This window comes from Rhinolophus ferrumequinum, chromosome 16 (genome assembly GCF_004115265.2).
Source record: "Rhinolophus ferrumequinum isolate MPI-CBG mRhiFer1 chromosome 16, mRhiFer1_v1.p, whole genome shotgun sequence".
In the NCBI taxonomy this organism is placed as follows: Eukaryota; Metazoa; Chordata; class Mammalia; order Chiroptera; family Rhinolophidae; genus Rhinolophus; species Rhinolophus ferrumequinum.
The window spans coordinates 26,916,263-26,934,786 of record NC_046299.1 but is presented as its reverse complement, the minus strand read 5'-3'; the positions used below and the strand labels follow the sequence as shown (position 1 = coordinate 26,934,786).

Genomic DNA, 18,524 nt, shown 5'->3' with positions numbered 1-18,524 from the left:
CTGAGTAAATACTCCCAGACTGTGAGCGCTTTATAACTTCATTTATGTCAACGATGCCCAAATCATTGGCACTTGGGCTATTCTATTCATTCAACACACTTAATCACCCCAAAACTTCGGGAAGCCCCCTCTACATGCCTCGTGAGGCACTGCCGTGTAGATTGTCAAATACAGAGCAGAGAATTAGATTTCTGGGGTGGTGTCAGGATCACTCCTGTCTGGAGGTAGAGAGCAAGACTCAGTTGTGTTTACTGTTTCTTTTGAGGTCACAGCCCCATACGAGAGGCCAAGCTATTCCCACGTCCTTGCTATAAATCATGAAAATGGAGGAAAACCCGAAAAGGGTAGAGTCAGGAAGGGCAGCTGCCGCCAAGAAAATGGAAGCAATCCTGGGGTGACTCCAAAGCCTAGGCGTAAGATGACATTACACTCAAAGAAGGACCCAGAAGTCAATATCAAGGAGAATCTGGTCCAAAACCAAGTGAGCAGATAAACTGGGAATATCTACCCTAAGACAGGCAGACTCAGAAAGAAGCTGTCAGCAGTAGGTGAGGCCTCACAGTTGGGCTCCCTGAAACCTCAGGTGCAAAGTTTTATAGTGTCTCTGCTAAGGAAAGAAAACAACCCTAACCCAGTTCACCTGGGCTTGATGGTGGGTGAGGCAACTGGGAGCATCCCGCCAAGAAGACTTGGAGGTGGGTGGGGAGGTGACTGAGCAAGAGGAATCAGCATCAAATCTTCAGCAGATTCATTCCTAAATGTTTCTGTAAATTCTTTGAAGGTGGACCTCAGTTTTTTATCTACATTATTTCCTTTTATCCTCGAAAGAACTCTATGGGTATACTGTTATCTTCCTTCTACATATGAGGAAACAGAGAGAGGACACATGATTTGTCCAAAGCCCCGTGACTAACAAATGTTGCTACAGGAACTTGGACCCAGGTCCATGTGACTCCAGAGCTGGTTTCTTAAGCCCTCATGTATTGCCCCTGCCAGAGGAGGCACAGGAGGACATGCTAGAGATGAAATCCGACCACGTCTTTGGTGAAAAGGAAGCCCTAGGACCACGTAGTGCATTTCCAGTCCTGGGGCCTCTCCCGTCTTGACCTTACCACATACTCATCGATGAACTGCCGCAGGTCCCTGAAGCCATGTTTCTCGGCGATGGTGTTGGGGTAGTGTCCGTGCTTGTTGGCTACACTGTATGCTTGTAGGGCTCCCGGGCAGGTGAGCAACAAGGCCGTGAGATTCTTCAGTCCATACTTCGCAGCAAAATGTAACAAAGTGGGCAGCTCTTCATCCCTCTGATCTGAAAAATTGTCAAGGAAAACTTCATGGACAGATAAAAGGGGAGGCAGAGTGGGCACCCCCGTTCTGGGAGACAAAGCTGACAAGTCTAACATTGCATCTAGCAGGCACTTGATCATCACTTCTTGGTTGATGGACCTAACATCTGACGGCTTCCTTCAAGGATCCACTGAAGATTATACCCTCAGATGACAGAAGAAATAATACTCCTATGTTAATTATTAGCAAATCTAATAATTAATATCCTACCTTCTTTCTCTAAAAGAACCAGAGAATCCTGAGAAAGAATAGATTCATAATGTGCAGATTTATTTAAAGCCTTAAATAGCAGCCACAAACTGCAACAGGAATCATGTTTTGACCTTCTCTGCAAATTTCAGGGTACTTTAAAGCAATTGTTTTGTGCTGACTGAAAGAAAGAAGTCCATTTTCTTAGTTCTTATTCCCAATTTCATAAAGCATGTCAAGTAATTCTATGTTACTTAGTCTTTCCCCACGCCTTAGTTTTGAAATAGAAAATATTTCCAGAGTATCTCAACGGGACCCGGGATGATTAATATAATGGTGTTCAGTAAGTTCCTTGTTTAGAACAGGTTTTAAATGTTTGTATTAATGCAAGTGAACCCCAGGATGTCCATTAACCTCTGATTTCATGGGAAGCAAAGTACTCCTGAGAGTCACTGGATCCCCAGACCCCCTCTACCTACTAATATCTGAATACCATGTTTCCCCGAAAATAAGACCTAGCCAGACAATCAGCTCTAATGTGTCTTTTACAGCAAAAATTAATATAAGACCCGGTATTATATTATACTGTAGTAATTATATTATATTATAAAAACCAGGTCTTATATTATAGTAAAATAAGACCAGGTTTTATTTTAATTTTTGCTCCAAAAGACGCATTAGAGCCGACTGTCTGGCTAGGTCTTATTTTCGGAGAAACACGGTACAACAAGTTAAACTCAACCAAGAAAACAGATGTGTTTGATGTGGAGGTGGCGGGGAAGGGCAAATCTTTTTTTGTTTTCATAAAAGTTGATTTCTAAACACAACTGTAACACCATATGTATGGTTTTTGTTTTGTTTTGTTTTGTTTTTTTAATAAGACAAACCCAGCTTCCTATTCACCAGGATATGATCCTTGGCATGAGAGATCTGAAAATGTCCCCAGAATCCCACACACTCCCTCCTAAGCCCCAAGTTTAAGAATAGAGAATATTAACACCTGCTGGAAGTAATGCAAGAACATTCCACAGTAGGGAAATGGGGAGAGGCAACAAGAGAATGCCCCCAGGAGAAGGATGTGAAGGTAGCATAACCTCATCCTATGGTTCTGTTAGGCTATGGAAGAACGGAACGCAGGCAGAGGATAAGACGTGGGTCCCCTTGTGAAGTGCACCCACAGCATAAAGGAAGAGTGGTGTCCACAGAATAACAGGCATCCTGTCCAGTGCTCCAGGCACCATCCCCATGCAAGTGGTTCTCCCAGGTCCTGGCATGTCACACATGCACACAAGACTACTCCTCCCTCATCAAACAAGTATTTGTTTCAAGAGCCTACAATGAGCCACCCAGGCACAGTCCCAGCCCTCACTGAGCTGACAGCCCAGCAAAAGGAGACAGATACAGCTTGCAGCACTAGGACAGTGTTCAGCCAACATGCTAGGGGAGCCCACAGGACGTAGATGGAACCTTCGGAAGGTTCAAGAAGGTGTTCCTGAGGAAGTACAATCTAAGCTGTTGCAGAGAGGTAAAGAGAAATTAGCCAGGTGAATGGCAACCAAGAAGAGCAGGAAGAAGTGTATTCTCACGAGTCGAGATGACAAGAGGCAGGGCGGCATTTTCATTAGATGAAAGAAGTCCATACCTTCTGTGGAGCAGAGCACAAAAGCCAAGGGAGAGAGTAGAGAGAGAGATCAGAAATGTAGCAGGAGCCCTTGGGAAGAACCTGCAAACAGGTTAAAGAGTTTGGACTTTATCTGGAAAGCAAGTGGGAACCACAAAGGGTTTTCAGTAAGGGGGTGATGAATTCAGATTTACAATTCAGAAGAATCTCTGGTTAGCCAGTGAAGAAGGACTCCTTCTCAAAGGGAGGGCTGTAGAGCAGGAACCAGCAAACTGGAATCAACCCAGTGTTGGTTTCCTCAGGTTTGACTGTTGACTTACTTGTCATCATATCTTCTTCTTCCAGCTGGTTGATTCCAAAGAGGTGCAGCCCACTTGCAGGGATGTTGTTCTTCAGGGACTCTGTTAGCAGTTTATCAAGGGTCTCTGTGTTGTAGGGCACAATTTTAAAGGCCTAAATACAAAAGTGAAGACAGTCAGATTTTAAATCCAGCTATCTCCCAAACAGCAGATTCAAGGCTGATGAACCATGAGCAGAAAATCCATCTCCAGAAAACTCAGGTTTCCTTTCTAACATCCTTACCTGACACATGAACTCCACAGGATTGGCAGCACTGGACAATAAACTCCCAATTTCTTCCATGTCAGTGTAATAGCTGATAATGGTTTCGCACACCACTAAATCCCCGGAATATATCTTCAGAGAAACATTCCCAGATGAAAGATCTGAAAGGAAGAAAAGATACTACAAAAGTGCCCAAAAAGAATAAGGGTCCAGGGAAAGTGTTGATGGATTCATCTTAATGGCGAAGAAATTGATTGGGGGCTGGAAGAAAGATCTTGGAGGTGAGCCGGGGATAAGGAAGTGAGGGAAAGGGCAGAAGTTATAAAAAGACGAGCAGACTCACATGACAGGACTCTGAGTCAGAGGAATTATCCTCACTGGATCGAAAATTTAATTTTCGAATGATTTTCATCTATTTGGTTCACTACTATAGACCCAGTACCACAATAAGCAGGAAGAAGAGTTGAAATTAAAGCACTTTACATAAAGGCCAGTGGTTGCCAGAAGGTGGGAGGGATCTGGGCCGGTGGAACTCCGTACTTCCACCCACTGGGCCAGTAGAATTGATTCTCTGCTCTGCTACCATTACTATGAACCCTCCCTGCATGCTCTCTCTCTTCTGCACCACAGGAAGGGGTTTTGAGGGGGGAAGTAAAAAATTAAAAATACTCCAACCACAAAGATTTGATTCACAAAAGAGATAATGCGACAAGTAAAGAACATGAAAAAAATATTCACCCTCCCTAGTAATTAAAAAACCCACAAATTAAAACACACTATTTTTTAAAAACATCTAATTAGCAAAAAGTATTTAAAACGACAACACCTCATGCTGATAATGGCATAGCAAATAAACTTGATAGCAGTGATATTTCAGAAAGCAATTAAGCACTATTTCCCAGGATCCTTCACAATGCCCATTGTTTCAAGGTTGCCATCTTAAGGAATAATCCTAAATACAAAAGGGAAAAAAAAAACCTGCTGGGCATAATGATGCTCAATATATTATAATTTAAAATAAGAAGAAGACAATAAGCAATCAGAAATTACATAAATATGCAACAATGAGGAAATGAAAAATTGAAAGATGACATTTCTTTTCAGTTGAGTATTATGCAGCTTTAAAAATTATGGTTGTAAGATACAAGTCCAACACAAGGAACTGGTTTTATAAATTATGGTATATCTGTCTATACAATGGATTATGTTACAACCATTTACTAATATGGAAAAATACTCACAGGTATTTTCTAGGTAACAAAAGTGGACTAGGAGACAGTATGAAGCCATGTGTACAGATATGGAAAAATACAGAAACAAGCGATTTCCTGTGGGGTGGGCATATGGGTAATTCACTATTTACTTTCCGTTATCGTTATTGTATTCTCAAGTTTTCTGTATTGAGCACACATTATTTTTTTGCCATTAGATATGATTTTATATTAATTTCAGGTGTACAGCATCACATTACCTTTATAATAAAAAAAAGGTGTTATAAAATGGCAAGTTTGTAAAGTCCAAGAAATACCATGTTTCCCCGAAAATAAAACCTAGCCAGACAATCAGCTCTAATGAGTCTTTTGGAGCAAAAATTAATATAAGACCCAGTCTTATTTAACTATAAGACTGGGTCTTATATAATATAAAACCAGGTATAATATAATATGATATAATATAATATAATACCAGGTCTTATATTAATTTTTGCTCCAAAAGACGCATTAAAGTTGATTGACTAGGTCTTATTCTCGGGGAAACACGGTAGCATGGGAGAAAGGGATGGGGAAAGAATACAAATAAGATTACATAAAGAAAACCAGAATATCAGGTAACAGATACTATCGAAACAACGTATTTCTAAAAATTGTGAACAAACCAAAAAGACTGAATGGTAGCCTGATGGCTTTTTTCTTACTTTTCTCTAATTTCAAAAGAATTTTAATATATTAACTTTATAATGATAAAAATGTTAATATATCCATTCCTCCCCGCCCCCACCCCATGCCACATGTATGTTTCTGACACTTCCTTTTCTTTAAATGGAACATGACAACCAAACCCAAATTTTGGCTGTCACTTTGCTCAGTTGTTAAATAACAATAGGACAAGTAAAAGAAAGCAAGAGGGGGCCTCTTCCATAACATGATGCCTAATTTCTGGAGGTAAATGGGGCTACTTACTAGGAGCCTTCATGGAAACGGTGTACTCATTCTCCAGCTTGGCTTCCACTCTTATTGAGGGAGAGTCCTTAGGAGAAAATTCTGCTTCCGTCGTCACTCTCTCATCCAGTTTACATCTCAGAATGACGTACACAGTGGTTTCTGCCTGGAACAGGAGACTAGTCATCATCCCCTCTCCCTCCTGGGTCCCCTGTTAGAGTGCTGAGCCAGATGGTCTCCCAGCTCCCTTAGCTCCAATCCTACCCTGTTTCCCCAAAAATAACACCTAGCTGGACCATCAGCTCTAACGTGTCTTTTGGAGCAAAAATTAATATAAGACCCGGTATTATATTATATTATACCGGGTATTATATTCTATTATACTAGGTATTATATTATATTATACCTGGTCTTATATATTATATAAGACTGGGTCTTATATTATATTAAAATAAGACTGGGTCTTATATTAATTTTTGCTCCAAAAGACGCATTAGAACTGATGGTCCGGCTAGGTCTTATTTTCGGGGAAACACGGTATCTAAGGAGACTGTTCCAGAACAGGGTGGGGTCTGCAGTCCAGGGCTGGGCAGCCACTGTTGGCCGTAGGTCTCAATGAAACAAGTTACAAAAACCAAGAGTGAACATTTATAAACCTTTATAGTAATTTGATGGAGTAATCTTATGTATATTGAACCTAATGGTAACAATTTTAAAATCTGGGGCTTGTATTTTATGCCTTATTATTTCATTTTTATAGCATTTCTTTTCTTTTCCTTCTCCTTCTTTTTTTTTTTTTTTTTTTTTTTTTTTTTTGTATTTTATAAAAGCATTGGTCCATGGCAGAATTGGAAATTTAAAAAACAAAATACAGAGTAGTTTTTCACCATAGATAGTTGGAGAAGCACTGTTCTAGACTAGCCTTGCTACCCAAAATGAGGCCAAGGGACCAGCAGCATTGGCTTCCCTGGAAGCTTGTTAGAAATGCAGATGCTCAGGCCCTTCCTGGGCCCACTGAACCAGCATCTGCACTTTTACCAAGATTCCCAGGTGACTCATATGCAGCTTACAATGTAAGAGGCAGCAGCCTAGAGAAGCCCTCTTGTTCTACAACTTAGTGCTGTTCATGGATGGACAAAAATAACTTACTGGAGGATTAATTTTCCCAAGGTACTGAGCAACCTGAATGTCTACTTTGCCTTGGTTTAAGATCTCTTGCCAAGCCTGCCAAATGGAATTATCTTGTCCTCTGAAGACATTGAACTGGTAGGGATAGCCCCTCCCGCCAAAAAAACCAAAAAATCAAAAAATAACAAAATGGGGAAAAGAAAGATTTCTGGCCATAATGTTCATTCTAAGTTCATCCTAACTCCCCAAATGTTCATTCTAAGATTCTGCTATAAAGTCCTCAGAGTGCCCTACATTACAAGGGCTGTGATTTCACAACAGGTGAGGGAGCCGCGTGGTCCCGGCTCCTGGGGGCTGCTGAGCCTGACTGTGGATGTGTTTGTGGTTGACCTGACTCCTGCTGCAGGCCCAGCCCTTCTCCCAAGAAGCGTGGAGAGCCAGACAGAACGAGTGTGTCTCCCCTATTGTCAGTTAGGACTAACCCCAGCCCAGCTACCTCAGGACCCAGAGACCTAGAGTAGGCAACAAGGAGAATCCTGAATTAGTGGGAGCCAGGATGGGAGAAGGAACGAAAGCTGGAGAATCAGGGAGGGATGTTCAAGGCATTGTTCTTTAGTTCCCGCCCACAGGCATCCACCAGCCTGACCTCAGGGTGAGAGGGGCATGGGGAAGGCAGGAAGGATTATGAAGAGAACTGGGAGATACATGCCCCATATAAAGGGCTACTCAGACCAGCCAGTCATCTAAGGCCTGGTGTCACCACGTTCTGACTTAAAGAAAGCTGGAAACACAGATTTTCATGCCTAACTTTTAAAATACTGTGCAGTCCAAAATAAACATGTCTATGAGTTCAATCCAGCCCAAAGCAGCAGTTTGCAACCCTCACGTAAGAAGTCCTTGCCCGATGCCTCATGGACCCAGATTGCACGGGAAATCACTCACAAAGGCAAGGAAGCTAGTACTTCCCATTGCCACAGCTCTGTTGTCCTCTTGTCTCAGAGGCCACGGCAGCAAACTTAACAAAGGGCTTGTAGCTATGGGGAAGCATTTTGCTGCTCTTAACTAATATCACCCACTGTTTGTCAGGAAAGGAGAGATCATGCAAAACTATCAACACTATGGTAGGATTCAAATGACAGTGGCCCATCAGTTGGCCACCACATTCAAATCAGCCTGAAAATGTTAGTCACAGTATGCTTAGATATTAATCTTATCCCTTTAGCAAGCAATACTGGCCAGCAAGTTTCAGCCATCAAGCTCCGAAGCACTCATTTGGGCCATGCCAGTGGCCAGTTGATGGAGAAGGAAGCAAGCTCTCAAAATGCCCTACATCTCCTTGCTCCCAGCATCAGGCTGGCAGGAGCAAAGCCAGGCCTCGAACTCCAGAGGTGGCGTAAGTGTCTAGTAATGCTCCTATCTGCTGGTCTCCCACATGTCCTAAGTTTTGGATCCAGGAACTAAAAAGTCTTAGATTGATGACACATGCATTCTTAGGCTCGTCTCTCTTTGTCTAAGACCCAGGTATTGGGGCTCCCAGGGCAGCTTATGTTCAGGGGAAACCCCACAGGAAGTTTGGCATTACACTGAGGTGCAACAAGAGGACCCGTTCCCTTTACTCCAACAAATCCATCCACCGAAAAGCCTGAAAACCTGTGTGCTGACATGGATCCACCAGCCCCAGAAGTGCCTACCCCACAGCGAATGCGTTCCGGCTGCACCACCATGAGGTTCTCAGGCGAAGTCTCGGGTGGCAATAGTGGCTGGCTCTGCTTCTTCAAGTAGGGAAGGACCTTTTCGTCCTCAGTCTCGGTGTCAGTGACTGAGTCGCAGCCAGAATCTATGGAACAGAGAACACCACTGAATGGGAACAGAAGGAAGGGGAATTGATGTGCATGTCCGACACCATGAAAGCCCCAAACATTACCAAATAGGAAACGGCTCTGAACGTTAAACAAATACAGGCTGAAGGGAGTAACTCAGGAAATCATGAAAGAGGATCTAATGGGGAAAAGTAAACCGCCATGTGGGCCACAGGGTAGAGCCCAGAGTGGCGAGAAAAGCCCACAAGCCTGAGGTAGGCTGCTTTCTGAGGCTGACAAATCTACTCTCAATCAATAGGCTTCCAGAAGCTTTATATCCAGACTGCTTGCAGGGCTGGCTTTGGTGGTTGAGGGGAAAGGAAGGGTCTCCTCCAGTGAGGTCAAGAATGGGGGCTGTCCATTTGTAGGTCATCTTTTGAACATCAAACAAAACCTGTGGTGTCCAGAAAGCCATGATTCCTCAGGGTCATGGCTAACCAATGTGCCCCTGCCAGAGCAATAGTGAAAATCAATCATTTTCATTGAATCTTAGATCAGTGGAACTGGGTTCCAGATCAATACCACAGCTACCGTTTCCCCAAAAGTAAGACATAGCTGGACAATCAGCTCTAATGCTTCTTTTGGAGCAAAAATTAATATAAGACCCAGTATTATATTGTATTTTATTATACTATATTATATTATATTATATTATATTATATTATATTATATTATATTATATTATATTATATTATATTATACACGACCTGGTCTTATAGTAAAATAAGAAATAAGACCAGGTCTTCTATTAATTTTTGCTCCAAAAGACACATTAGAGCTGATTGTCTGGCTAGGTCTCATTTTCAGGGAAACACGGTAACACCTCTATGGTGGGAAGATTAAAACATAAAAGATTCAGAGCAGGTGAGGAGGGGAACGCAAATGTGTGGGCATGGCACAGAATGAGATGACGCCGAGATGATGTAAGTGGAACATACCAGAACTCTCAGGTAAGGGCTCTCAGCCAGCGTCTGTCCATCGATAGGCTATTTGTATGCAAGATTCTGTGTGTGTTTGTGTGTGCATGTGTGTGTGTGTGTGCGTGTGTGTGTTTGCCTATATTTTTTCCTGGAGATAGTACAAAGCTTTCATCAGATCCTCAAAGAGAGAAAAATGGTCAAGAATGGTGAAGAGGAGAGGGAAGGGTCATCGTCCCTTTCTTGGGCTTTTCTCATTCGTAAACCACTTATGGAACCAGCCGAATACTTGTATGTTAAGCACTGAGACGACGTGAGAATGAATCAGACATCGATCCCACCTTCGGAGAGCCCACAATCTAAAACAGTGGCTGGGTGAGAGTAAGGGTTACCTTGGCTGATTCTTGCAGGCTAGCCTCCTGGGGAAGGAGTTGGCCTCCTACACAGCTCGTGGCAATCAGTCCCAATACAATGCTAGGGTGGCTGGTGGGTCAGGCCACTGATATGTCCCCCAAAGAAAGCTGTAACCACAGGCTTGCACCCTCGACCCTACTTCGTGCCAGGGGAGAGGCTGTGCTCCCACAACCACGAAGGCTGATGTCGGGGAGCACAGCCAGGGGACAAGGGCCTAGGCAAGGACCTCCAGGACCTGCTCAGGCCAAGTGAAGGACTGAGGCTTCCAGACACACAGCTCAAAAGCCCCCCAGCCTTGGACAGGGGTCATGTCCTAGAGCCTGACACCTGTGCTAGTAGAGCCTATGCATGACCCCAGAGTGGGATGGACAGTGAGGCACACGCTCTTGTGGCTCCTCCCGTCCCCATGATTTCTCTCAAGACGTGGTATTCCAGAAAGCCTGGCTCAGTGCGTCCAAGTCTCTGATCTTGTCTGTGCAACAGGAATCCAGGCAGAATTCAGTGCTAAGAGGTGGGGCAAAGGACCCTGGGAGTTCCAAGGAGAGTGATATTGTTTTCCACTAGACCTCAGAGCCATCAATCTCTTATATCTTCCCTTCCCCTTCCACTTCCCTTTCCCCTTCCCCTCCCCTCCCCACCCTGCCGCACCCCACCCCACCCCATCACATCCCATCCTACCGACTCCCCTCTCACTCAGTGCTAACATCCACCTTCAAAGGCTAACTGCAGTCGTCTCCCCACCTCCCTGCTACTCAAGCCAAATTCATTAAAAGCTGCCATTTTTTTTTGCTGGATCTGCCCTTCCCCACACGCTCCTCTCCTTTATCGTTCACTTCTAAAATGACTAGCAACTCCCACCCACCACAGATCCTGTGAAGGAAATAGCCAAAAAAAGATCAGGGATAATTAATATTCTTCTTCTTAATAATTACATACTATCACATCAAGCTTCAATTTTTTATTATTATTAGATGCCTGGACGTCCTTTTATTTTTTTCTTTCCATTTCAGATGTTCTTCCTGGAGGAGAAAGGTAGCAACTGGATTTTGATTAATTGTTCACCAGCTTGGCATAAATGAGACTGAGCCTAACAGTGCGGCACTTGGCGTTCAGATGGGCCGTATGGACAACCCCATCCAGTAGATCTATTTCTTAAGTCACTTTACGTAACCACCAGCAGCTAATTCATTTCTGGAAGCCAGGCAGGATGCCACTCATTCTGCAGGGTGATTCTGGTGGTACTGACTGACAACCAACAGTACCGCCTAAGTTTCTTCCAGCAACATCGGCCTTTTCCACAGTACGCTATAGACTGGGCCAAGGTCTATCTACTTCGGCAGATCCCAAGGTTCCATGAAGGAAATGCCAACCCAGACATAAGCACCACTAAACCCACCTGACAGAGTAAGATGACCCCAAACTTTCCCACTTAAACATGTAGATCATTCTCGACCCCTCTGCACCTTGAAGATACTTCTATCTTGGTTGTCCTGAGACTCAAATAATAAATGTTTGAGCAAAGGCACTCTGAAAAGCCTGAGGATCCTCCCTAGGGTCAAGTATTGTTAAGACACCAATAGTATCCTCACTGCTTTAAATGTAACAATTAAAAGTCCTCTTGGCTTTTATGAAGTCTAGAGAAACTCTGGAGAAATGATAGAGAAAGACTTTCTTTGTACCTCTGGCTCCCCAAAGTCTCATGGCAAATACTCCTTGAAATCAGTGGCAGACAAAGTTTGTCTCTTCAGAGAACTTGCCTATTTTCTCTTATTCGACAATAAAAACAAGCTAACACGGTGTGTTTCACCTTTTGCCCTTGCTGCTAGGTACCTCAATGACAATTCTGGTTCTTAATTGCTGTTATACTCTCATCCAGGTCCTTGGTCTTGCCTGTTTCTCTTTTTGATATTATGCTTAATTTTGGAGGCTGCTTCAAATATTCTGGGGGTTTAGGCAGAATGTGAATTAATGTTTCTCAAATTGGTGCCTGCCAAGAGTCCTCAGCTATAGTCCTTACGAGATCTGTGCTAGGGCTTTTCATTTAGATAATAATGTCTTTAAAATGGGATCCAAATGCAAAGACATCCCAGATTATCTGGATGACCGTGCAATAATTGGATCCCACCGTAAGATTGTGGTGTGTGTGTGTGTGTGTGTGCGTGCGTGTGTGTGCATGTTTACAATCATTTTGCAGCTAGGTCATGCTACCCTGAATGTCAGGGACCCAAGAGGAAAGAACAGGGGGCAGGATGATATGCAGATGAGGCATTTGTGCCAAGTAAACACAAGAAGGTTTCCTCGTACACTACTTCAGACAGAGAAATGTGGTGGGGGAATCCAAGAACAAAAACAACACAGGGAACTGCAGCAAGAATTGGGGAGCACCAGCCTCGTGCCATGTTCATGATGCTGCTTCCACAAGCCAAAATGAATGCAGTCAGTTTCCCTTTTCTTTATTTTATACCTATATTTATACATTCGTTTGTTTTGCTTTCAGAATTAGGAAAGAACAATAAGCAAAAGAAGGTGAATATGATCACACAAATTTAAACACATCAGAATAACCTGTCAACACTAGTGTTTCATTTTTTTTTCCTTTACAAGGGAGTTTACACGTTATTTGGATCTAAACATGACTGTCGTTTTAAACGAAATGAGTATATGTGTGCCCTTAGATTCACACCAAGTCCCAGGAAGCAGCTCATACGAGGTAAAAGGACAGGTGACAGGCTCCTTAATATTACTAATAATAACAATAAAAGTTATCATTTATTCAATATCGTGTGACTGGTCGATAGTCTGAATCTCATTTAATCCTCACAACAACCCTGGGACATAGAAATCGATTTTCTTATTCCTAGTTTATACATGGAACAGTGTGACTGAAGAATTGAAGTAAGTTGGCCAAGGTCACGCAGCACTAAGTAAGGGGCAGAGCGGCCTTCACCCCAGTTGTCTGTGCCCTGCCTCCCTCGTGGAGGTGTCCAGGGCAGGAAGCAGCATCACCTGCTATCCCCTGGCCTGGGGTTGTGACTGCAGCTCATGAAACACGATGTGGGCTTTCACTCACCAATGCCTGGTGGTGCTGCCTTGCTCTGAGCAATGCCACTTCAGTTAGGGAGCCTGGGACCTGCCACCAGAGCCAACAGGCACATTGCAATGATGGGATCTAAGTCAAGAGACATTGAATGCCAACTGGTCTAGCCAAGGTTCCACGGGTTGAGGGGACTCTGACCCAAGGCTGCACCTCTTACTTTCCAATTAACTTTTCAGATTACATTGTTTACTGTCTCTTTCCTGCACACCGTCTGGCACTCAGTCAGGATTACAGTTTTTTGACAGCCTATGGGAGGGATAGAGTAAGGTGGGAAAGAGAATGGTGTATACTGATCTTGGAGAGTTTTTCTGAAGTACACAAGCTAACTTCTCAGGTAATGCTAAGCTTTGGGGAAAGTATAAACAAGGATCGTTCTTAAATATGACAATTGCCATTTTTTGAGCATTTATTATATCCCAGGAACCATGCAAAAACCTTAACAGATATGATTCCATTTTATCACAACTAAGAGACTGGCATAATTCTGCCCATTTCACAGATGAGAAAACTATGGCACAGAAATTTAAGTAAGCTATCCAAGTCATACAGTACATGCCATGTGGAAATTTAACCCCCAAATTCATGCCCTCATGCACTCTGACAGCATTTCCCGCACTGTGAGCCATGCACCCTGGTGGTACAGGAAATGATGCTAAAGTGAACAGCCAAGATTCCGTGACACAGAGCCACATCGTGAAAAAGCAGTCCCTTTTCAATTTTTTTTCAATCCCACTTATACCAAAAAGAAAGGCTCAGCGGGGTAAGAGGATGCTTTTAATACCTCTTTAACATGCGTATCTCCCTTTGCACCACAGAGACCACAAGGCCATTAGCCCACAGGCTTCTGGAGGCATAAGTGTTTAGAAGAATTTAATACACTGGCTTTTATTGTTTTATTTTTATAATTACCTACTTTTTATATCAGGAAATACTGGCTTTTCATCTACAGAGGCATAGTTTCCTTTAAAAATAATTTTACTTAATTTAAAAAAAAACATGAATTGATTTAAAGAAAATATTGTTAATAGTACATTGAAAAAGTTCTGGAAATAGATAGTGGTGATGATTGTACAACACTGTGAATGTAATTAATGCCACTGAGTTGTATGCTTAAAATTGGTTAAAATGGCAAATATATATATTTTGCCACAATTTTTAAAATTGGAAAATGTAACATACTCCCAAAATCTCTTGAATTGTACACTTTAAATGAATTGTATTTCAATAAAGCTGTTTAAAAAAATAAACCATAAAGCATGTTGATGATTCTCATATGACTGAAGTTTGGGAAAAACTGGATTATGATATACTGCTTCCATTTTGGTACGCTAAATTTATTAGTGATTTTGAAAATAAGGTACAGTGAAAGTTGGAAGGGAAGAAAAACGTCTGTAGCATAAACATACTGAATTATTTTCTCTGAGTTTTGGATGACAAGGAAAAAGAAAGTGAACAGAGAAGGAAATTAAGGAGATAAATTTCAACAGAGAATTAAGAGCTTTCCACCAATCTAGCCCCAAATGGAATGAAACCGAAATGGTCATTGGGGCTAGTGAGGGGGAACATGTGTGACTCTGGGCTAGAATGAAGTAGGAAGAGAACATCAATTCTTATCCACAATTTTCACCGTGGCTGATAAAAGAAAGAGTGAAGAAGATTCAAAGTTTTCTTGAAGAATGCAGAAATGAATTGACAAGCAATCTAGGTAGTGGGGTTCACAAAAGAAACAGGCCATGTTCCCTCTGCATTTGCATCCCAGGTCCAAGACCCAAATGTAACCATTACACAGATGGGGCAGAAATACAGAGAATTGCCTGAGGTCTGGAGAAACTTCAGGAGGCTTTTCCACTCAGGATGCAATTTTGCAGCTATTATGATTTTCATCTATCCTACCTAAGCCACAAGGATGAAATCATAAAACAACTACTTCTCAAAGCCCAACATAAAATGTGCTGAAACCTGAGCTTCTCATCACCTAGAAGTATCTACTGATCGCGTATGACACAGATCCCATGGGAGATCCCATGAGTGTGTCCTCTATAGTCTTGGCCTTAAGGAGGTTACAACTGAACTGGGAAGAGGAGGTTCCACATGAAAAAACTGAGAACTATGTGACAGCTTCCCAGCAAGCACTAACCTGCGTGATGAGCCCATAAATACCACTATTTATGAAGTGAGTTATGTTTCTGAGTGTTTGGAAAAGTGCTGTCACATGAAAAATATAACAGAAGTTTCAGACATTGAGAAGGGCTTCCTGAAGGATAAAGAAGTTAACTTACTTTAACTAAGTCAAGTAGCACTTGGATGCTCACGTTACCCTTCTGTGAAAAAGGTATATTTTCTATTTAAATTAATAATTCATAATTCATTCCTTTATCCCTTTAATAAATACTTATTGCCTATCAATGAATAATAAATATTCAAGCCTATCCTAGGCCTCCCCAAGAAACGTAAGGGTAAGAAAAATTTCTGTGCTCGCTGATACCAGGACACAGAAGAGAGAAACAGCTTCTCTCCAACTTCCAGAGACTAACGAGAACAGGAATAACTTCAAAACAAAACATTACGACAGATAAGCAGGGATTTATAAAACACAATGTATGGCCACCAGAAAATCAAAAAAGTTAAGACATCCCCAAAGAAGTGACAAGCATGGCCTTGAAAGGCACAGAGAATGCTGACATGCAGGTCGAAAGGTCCTTGCTGGCGGAGGCAAAGGCATGATTAAGGGCGCAAAGGCATGAGAGCAAATGATGTATTTGGGCTGTAGGAAGTAATGCAGGGACACTTTTTGTATGGGGGCGGGGGCAGGGAGGGATTCTCGGTGTCAGAGACTGTGAATACCATTCAAAGAGTTTGGACGCTTTATTGAAGATCTGTCAGCCAACAGTATTCATGAGAAAAGGAAATGCTATAAAATATAGATCGGAATGTAGTTTTATTTTTCTAAAGGTTGAAGAATTTTCTTTGCTTGTGTTGAAAGTAATTCCAGACACACAAGCAGAATGTGTCAGCTCTTTTGTAAAATCTGGGTCGGAATTGAGAAGGGGAGGAGCTGACCACTCATCACACCCTGAGCAAGCAGCGCCTTCAAATATATAAAATAACAAGCCACTGGCTAACAAAGTGTTACCAAGCCAACATCCTGCTCTATTCTCTTTCATGAGCAAGTAAGATGCTATTATTAACCTGACATCTGAAAGTGTACCACACATGTGGTTCACAAAATGCTTAGAAAAATGATTCTTAAGTAGATTAAGCATTTCTCCTATTGTGTATCTTGTTTACACCAGCTATTTGCTTAGAAAATCAGTGTCATAGCTATTGTTGTGTCCTTAGAAAGCACAAAGGGAGACTTCTGACTTGGCCTTGGCACCAAATTCTAAATGCACGGATCTAACTAAAGGAGCTTTTGCTCCACTACAAAAGCATATGGGTTTCGAGGTGGGAGGTGAGAGGCTTGCAACGGTGGGACACAGAACTTGAGTTTCAATCACCCCTACCTCCCCAGCTTCCTGGCAAACATCAAGACTGCTTTTTCATTTTAGTCATCACCCATGGGTCTTTCTTCCCCGTTGTGTACCCACCTTGGTTAGTGGGTATTGAATTTCCCGTCCAACTGATACCTTTCATTTAAAAAGCTCCCGACACAGTTACAAGTATACCCAACCCGCAGGTCACAGCTACCCCCAAAGTCACATACAGTCATCAATCAGAATGATGACAAGAGGTTCAGTAGGATGCCAGACTCTGATCCACCATATGTCTTCCTAGAATTTAAGTCAGGGGAAGGAGGAGGTGACGAGTATTTAGTGGCATTAATACGAGTCCATTAAAGTGACATCAACCATGTCTTTGTCACCTTCATCATCCTCATCATCCTCATGACACCAAAAAGGTAAGGCAGAGTCCTGTAGACACATCCCCAGCTCAGACTTTAGATAAACTCGTGGTGGCCACTCTGCTTTCCTGGAAACAAGAAAGGAATAGAAAGGAGGAGGGAAAAAAATGAATCCACTCTTCTCACAAGGCCGTGCCGACTTCCTGGGGCAGTCGGTGCTGCGGGTTTTCCCAGCACCGGCTGGCTCACCTGTCACATCCAACCTGCTTTGCCATCCAGACGTTCTGTGCCAGCTGCAGATTCCTGGGGCTGTCTGGTTGTACTACATATCCGGTGAGTTTGCAGGCCTGGGTAGACGGTGCTAGATCAGGAATCTATTCCTGTACATCAACCCCGCTCTTTTCCAGCTCACATGCAGAAGGAATTGTTTTTCCTTCATTCACCAGGTAATTCTCATCGCCTTCCTCAAGGCACTGAAAGTTCTGGATAAGGGAGCAGAGAGGGGGCCAGCAGATCTCAGGCCTCTAAGATCTTTATGCAGCCCCCACCTAGTTGCTGTAAATGACTATTCAAAGTGTTAGTTTTGTTTTAAAGCAAATGATGATGTTCTTCTCTTCCCCTCCCCAACTCACACGACCTGCCCTTCAGCTTGAATAAAAATAGCCTCACAGCTGAGGCTGCCATGACAACCAAAGTGTGGGCTCACCCTAGTCCACCACGGATGATAAAATCTGCCTACAGCCCTCCCACCCTCCCAGCTAGGGCTGGGGCCTTCCAGCCCTCTCCCAAGTTCATCCTTCAGTAAACTTCCCTAAGTAGTAGAGCTAAGTTGCTCCATCCTCATCCAAGAAGCCAAGGATTCCCGGGAGTTCTCGCACAACCCAGTGTCTCAGAACTTGTAAATTTGTTCTCATTTGTTCCTTCCAGAGTCCCCAGGCACATGTGACAGATGGAACTACGCATCTCCATTTTGCAGAGGGAGAGCTGGAGGCACGGGGATGTGAACTGACTCGCCTGAGGGCATTAGCTGCCAGTTTAATGGTAGAACCACAGTTAGAACTCAAGGTTCCCATCTTCTATCCAGTTCCCAGACTGCAGGAAGAGCTGATCTCAGGAAACATGACTCCAGAGGAGAAATAACTCCCCTGGGTGAGTTGCTTCTTGGCCACAAACAGAAGTTCCCTCAACAAGTCTCTGGGATAAATCTGGTAAGGGATGCGGAAAAATCTGCTGCCCCACTATGGGAAATGGGTTCCACAGAAACCCACCTCTCTCCTGGACCCAGCAGCCAAGCATAACTTCTTTGGCCAAGTTTATCAAGATCCTTAAGAAGTACTGTCCATACCTGGATTCCAAAGGCCACACCACTGAGGAGGAAGCTCCCCCCT

General features: G+C 43.0%; 1 protein-coding gene across 1 annotated transcript in view; it reads right to left on the bottom strand.

The window, feature by feature from the left end:
* PIK3AP1 (phosphoinositide-3-kinase adaptor protein 1) overlaps positions 1-18,524 on the bottom strand; it is a 92,503-nt gene that overhangs the window by 36,149 nt on the left and 37,830 nt on the right. The window contains exons 4-8 of the mRNA XM_033130765.1: positions 8,700-8,845; positions 5,902-6,046; positions 3,740-3,882; positions 3,478-3,610; positions 1,113-1,309 (exon numbers count right to left, since the gene is read on the bottom strand). Coding sequence (XP_032986656.1) covers positions 1,113-1,309; positions 3,478-3,610; positions 3,740-3,882; positions 5,902-6,046; positions 8,700-8,845 — 764 coding nt within the window. The remainder of the gene's footprint in view (positions 1-1,112; positions 1,310-3,477; positions 3,611-3,739; positions 3,883-5,901; positions 6,047-8,699; positions 8,846-18,524) is intronic.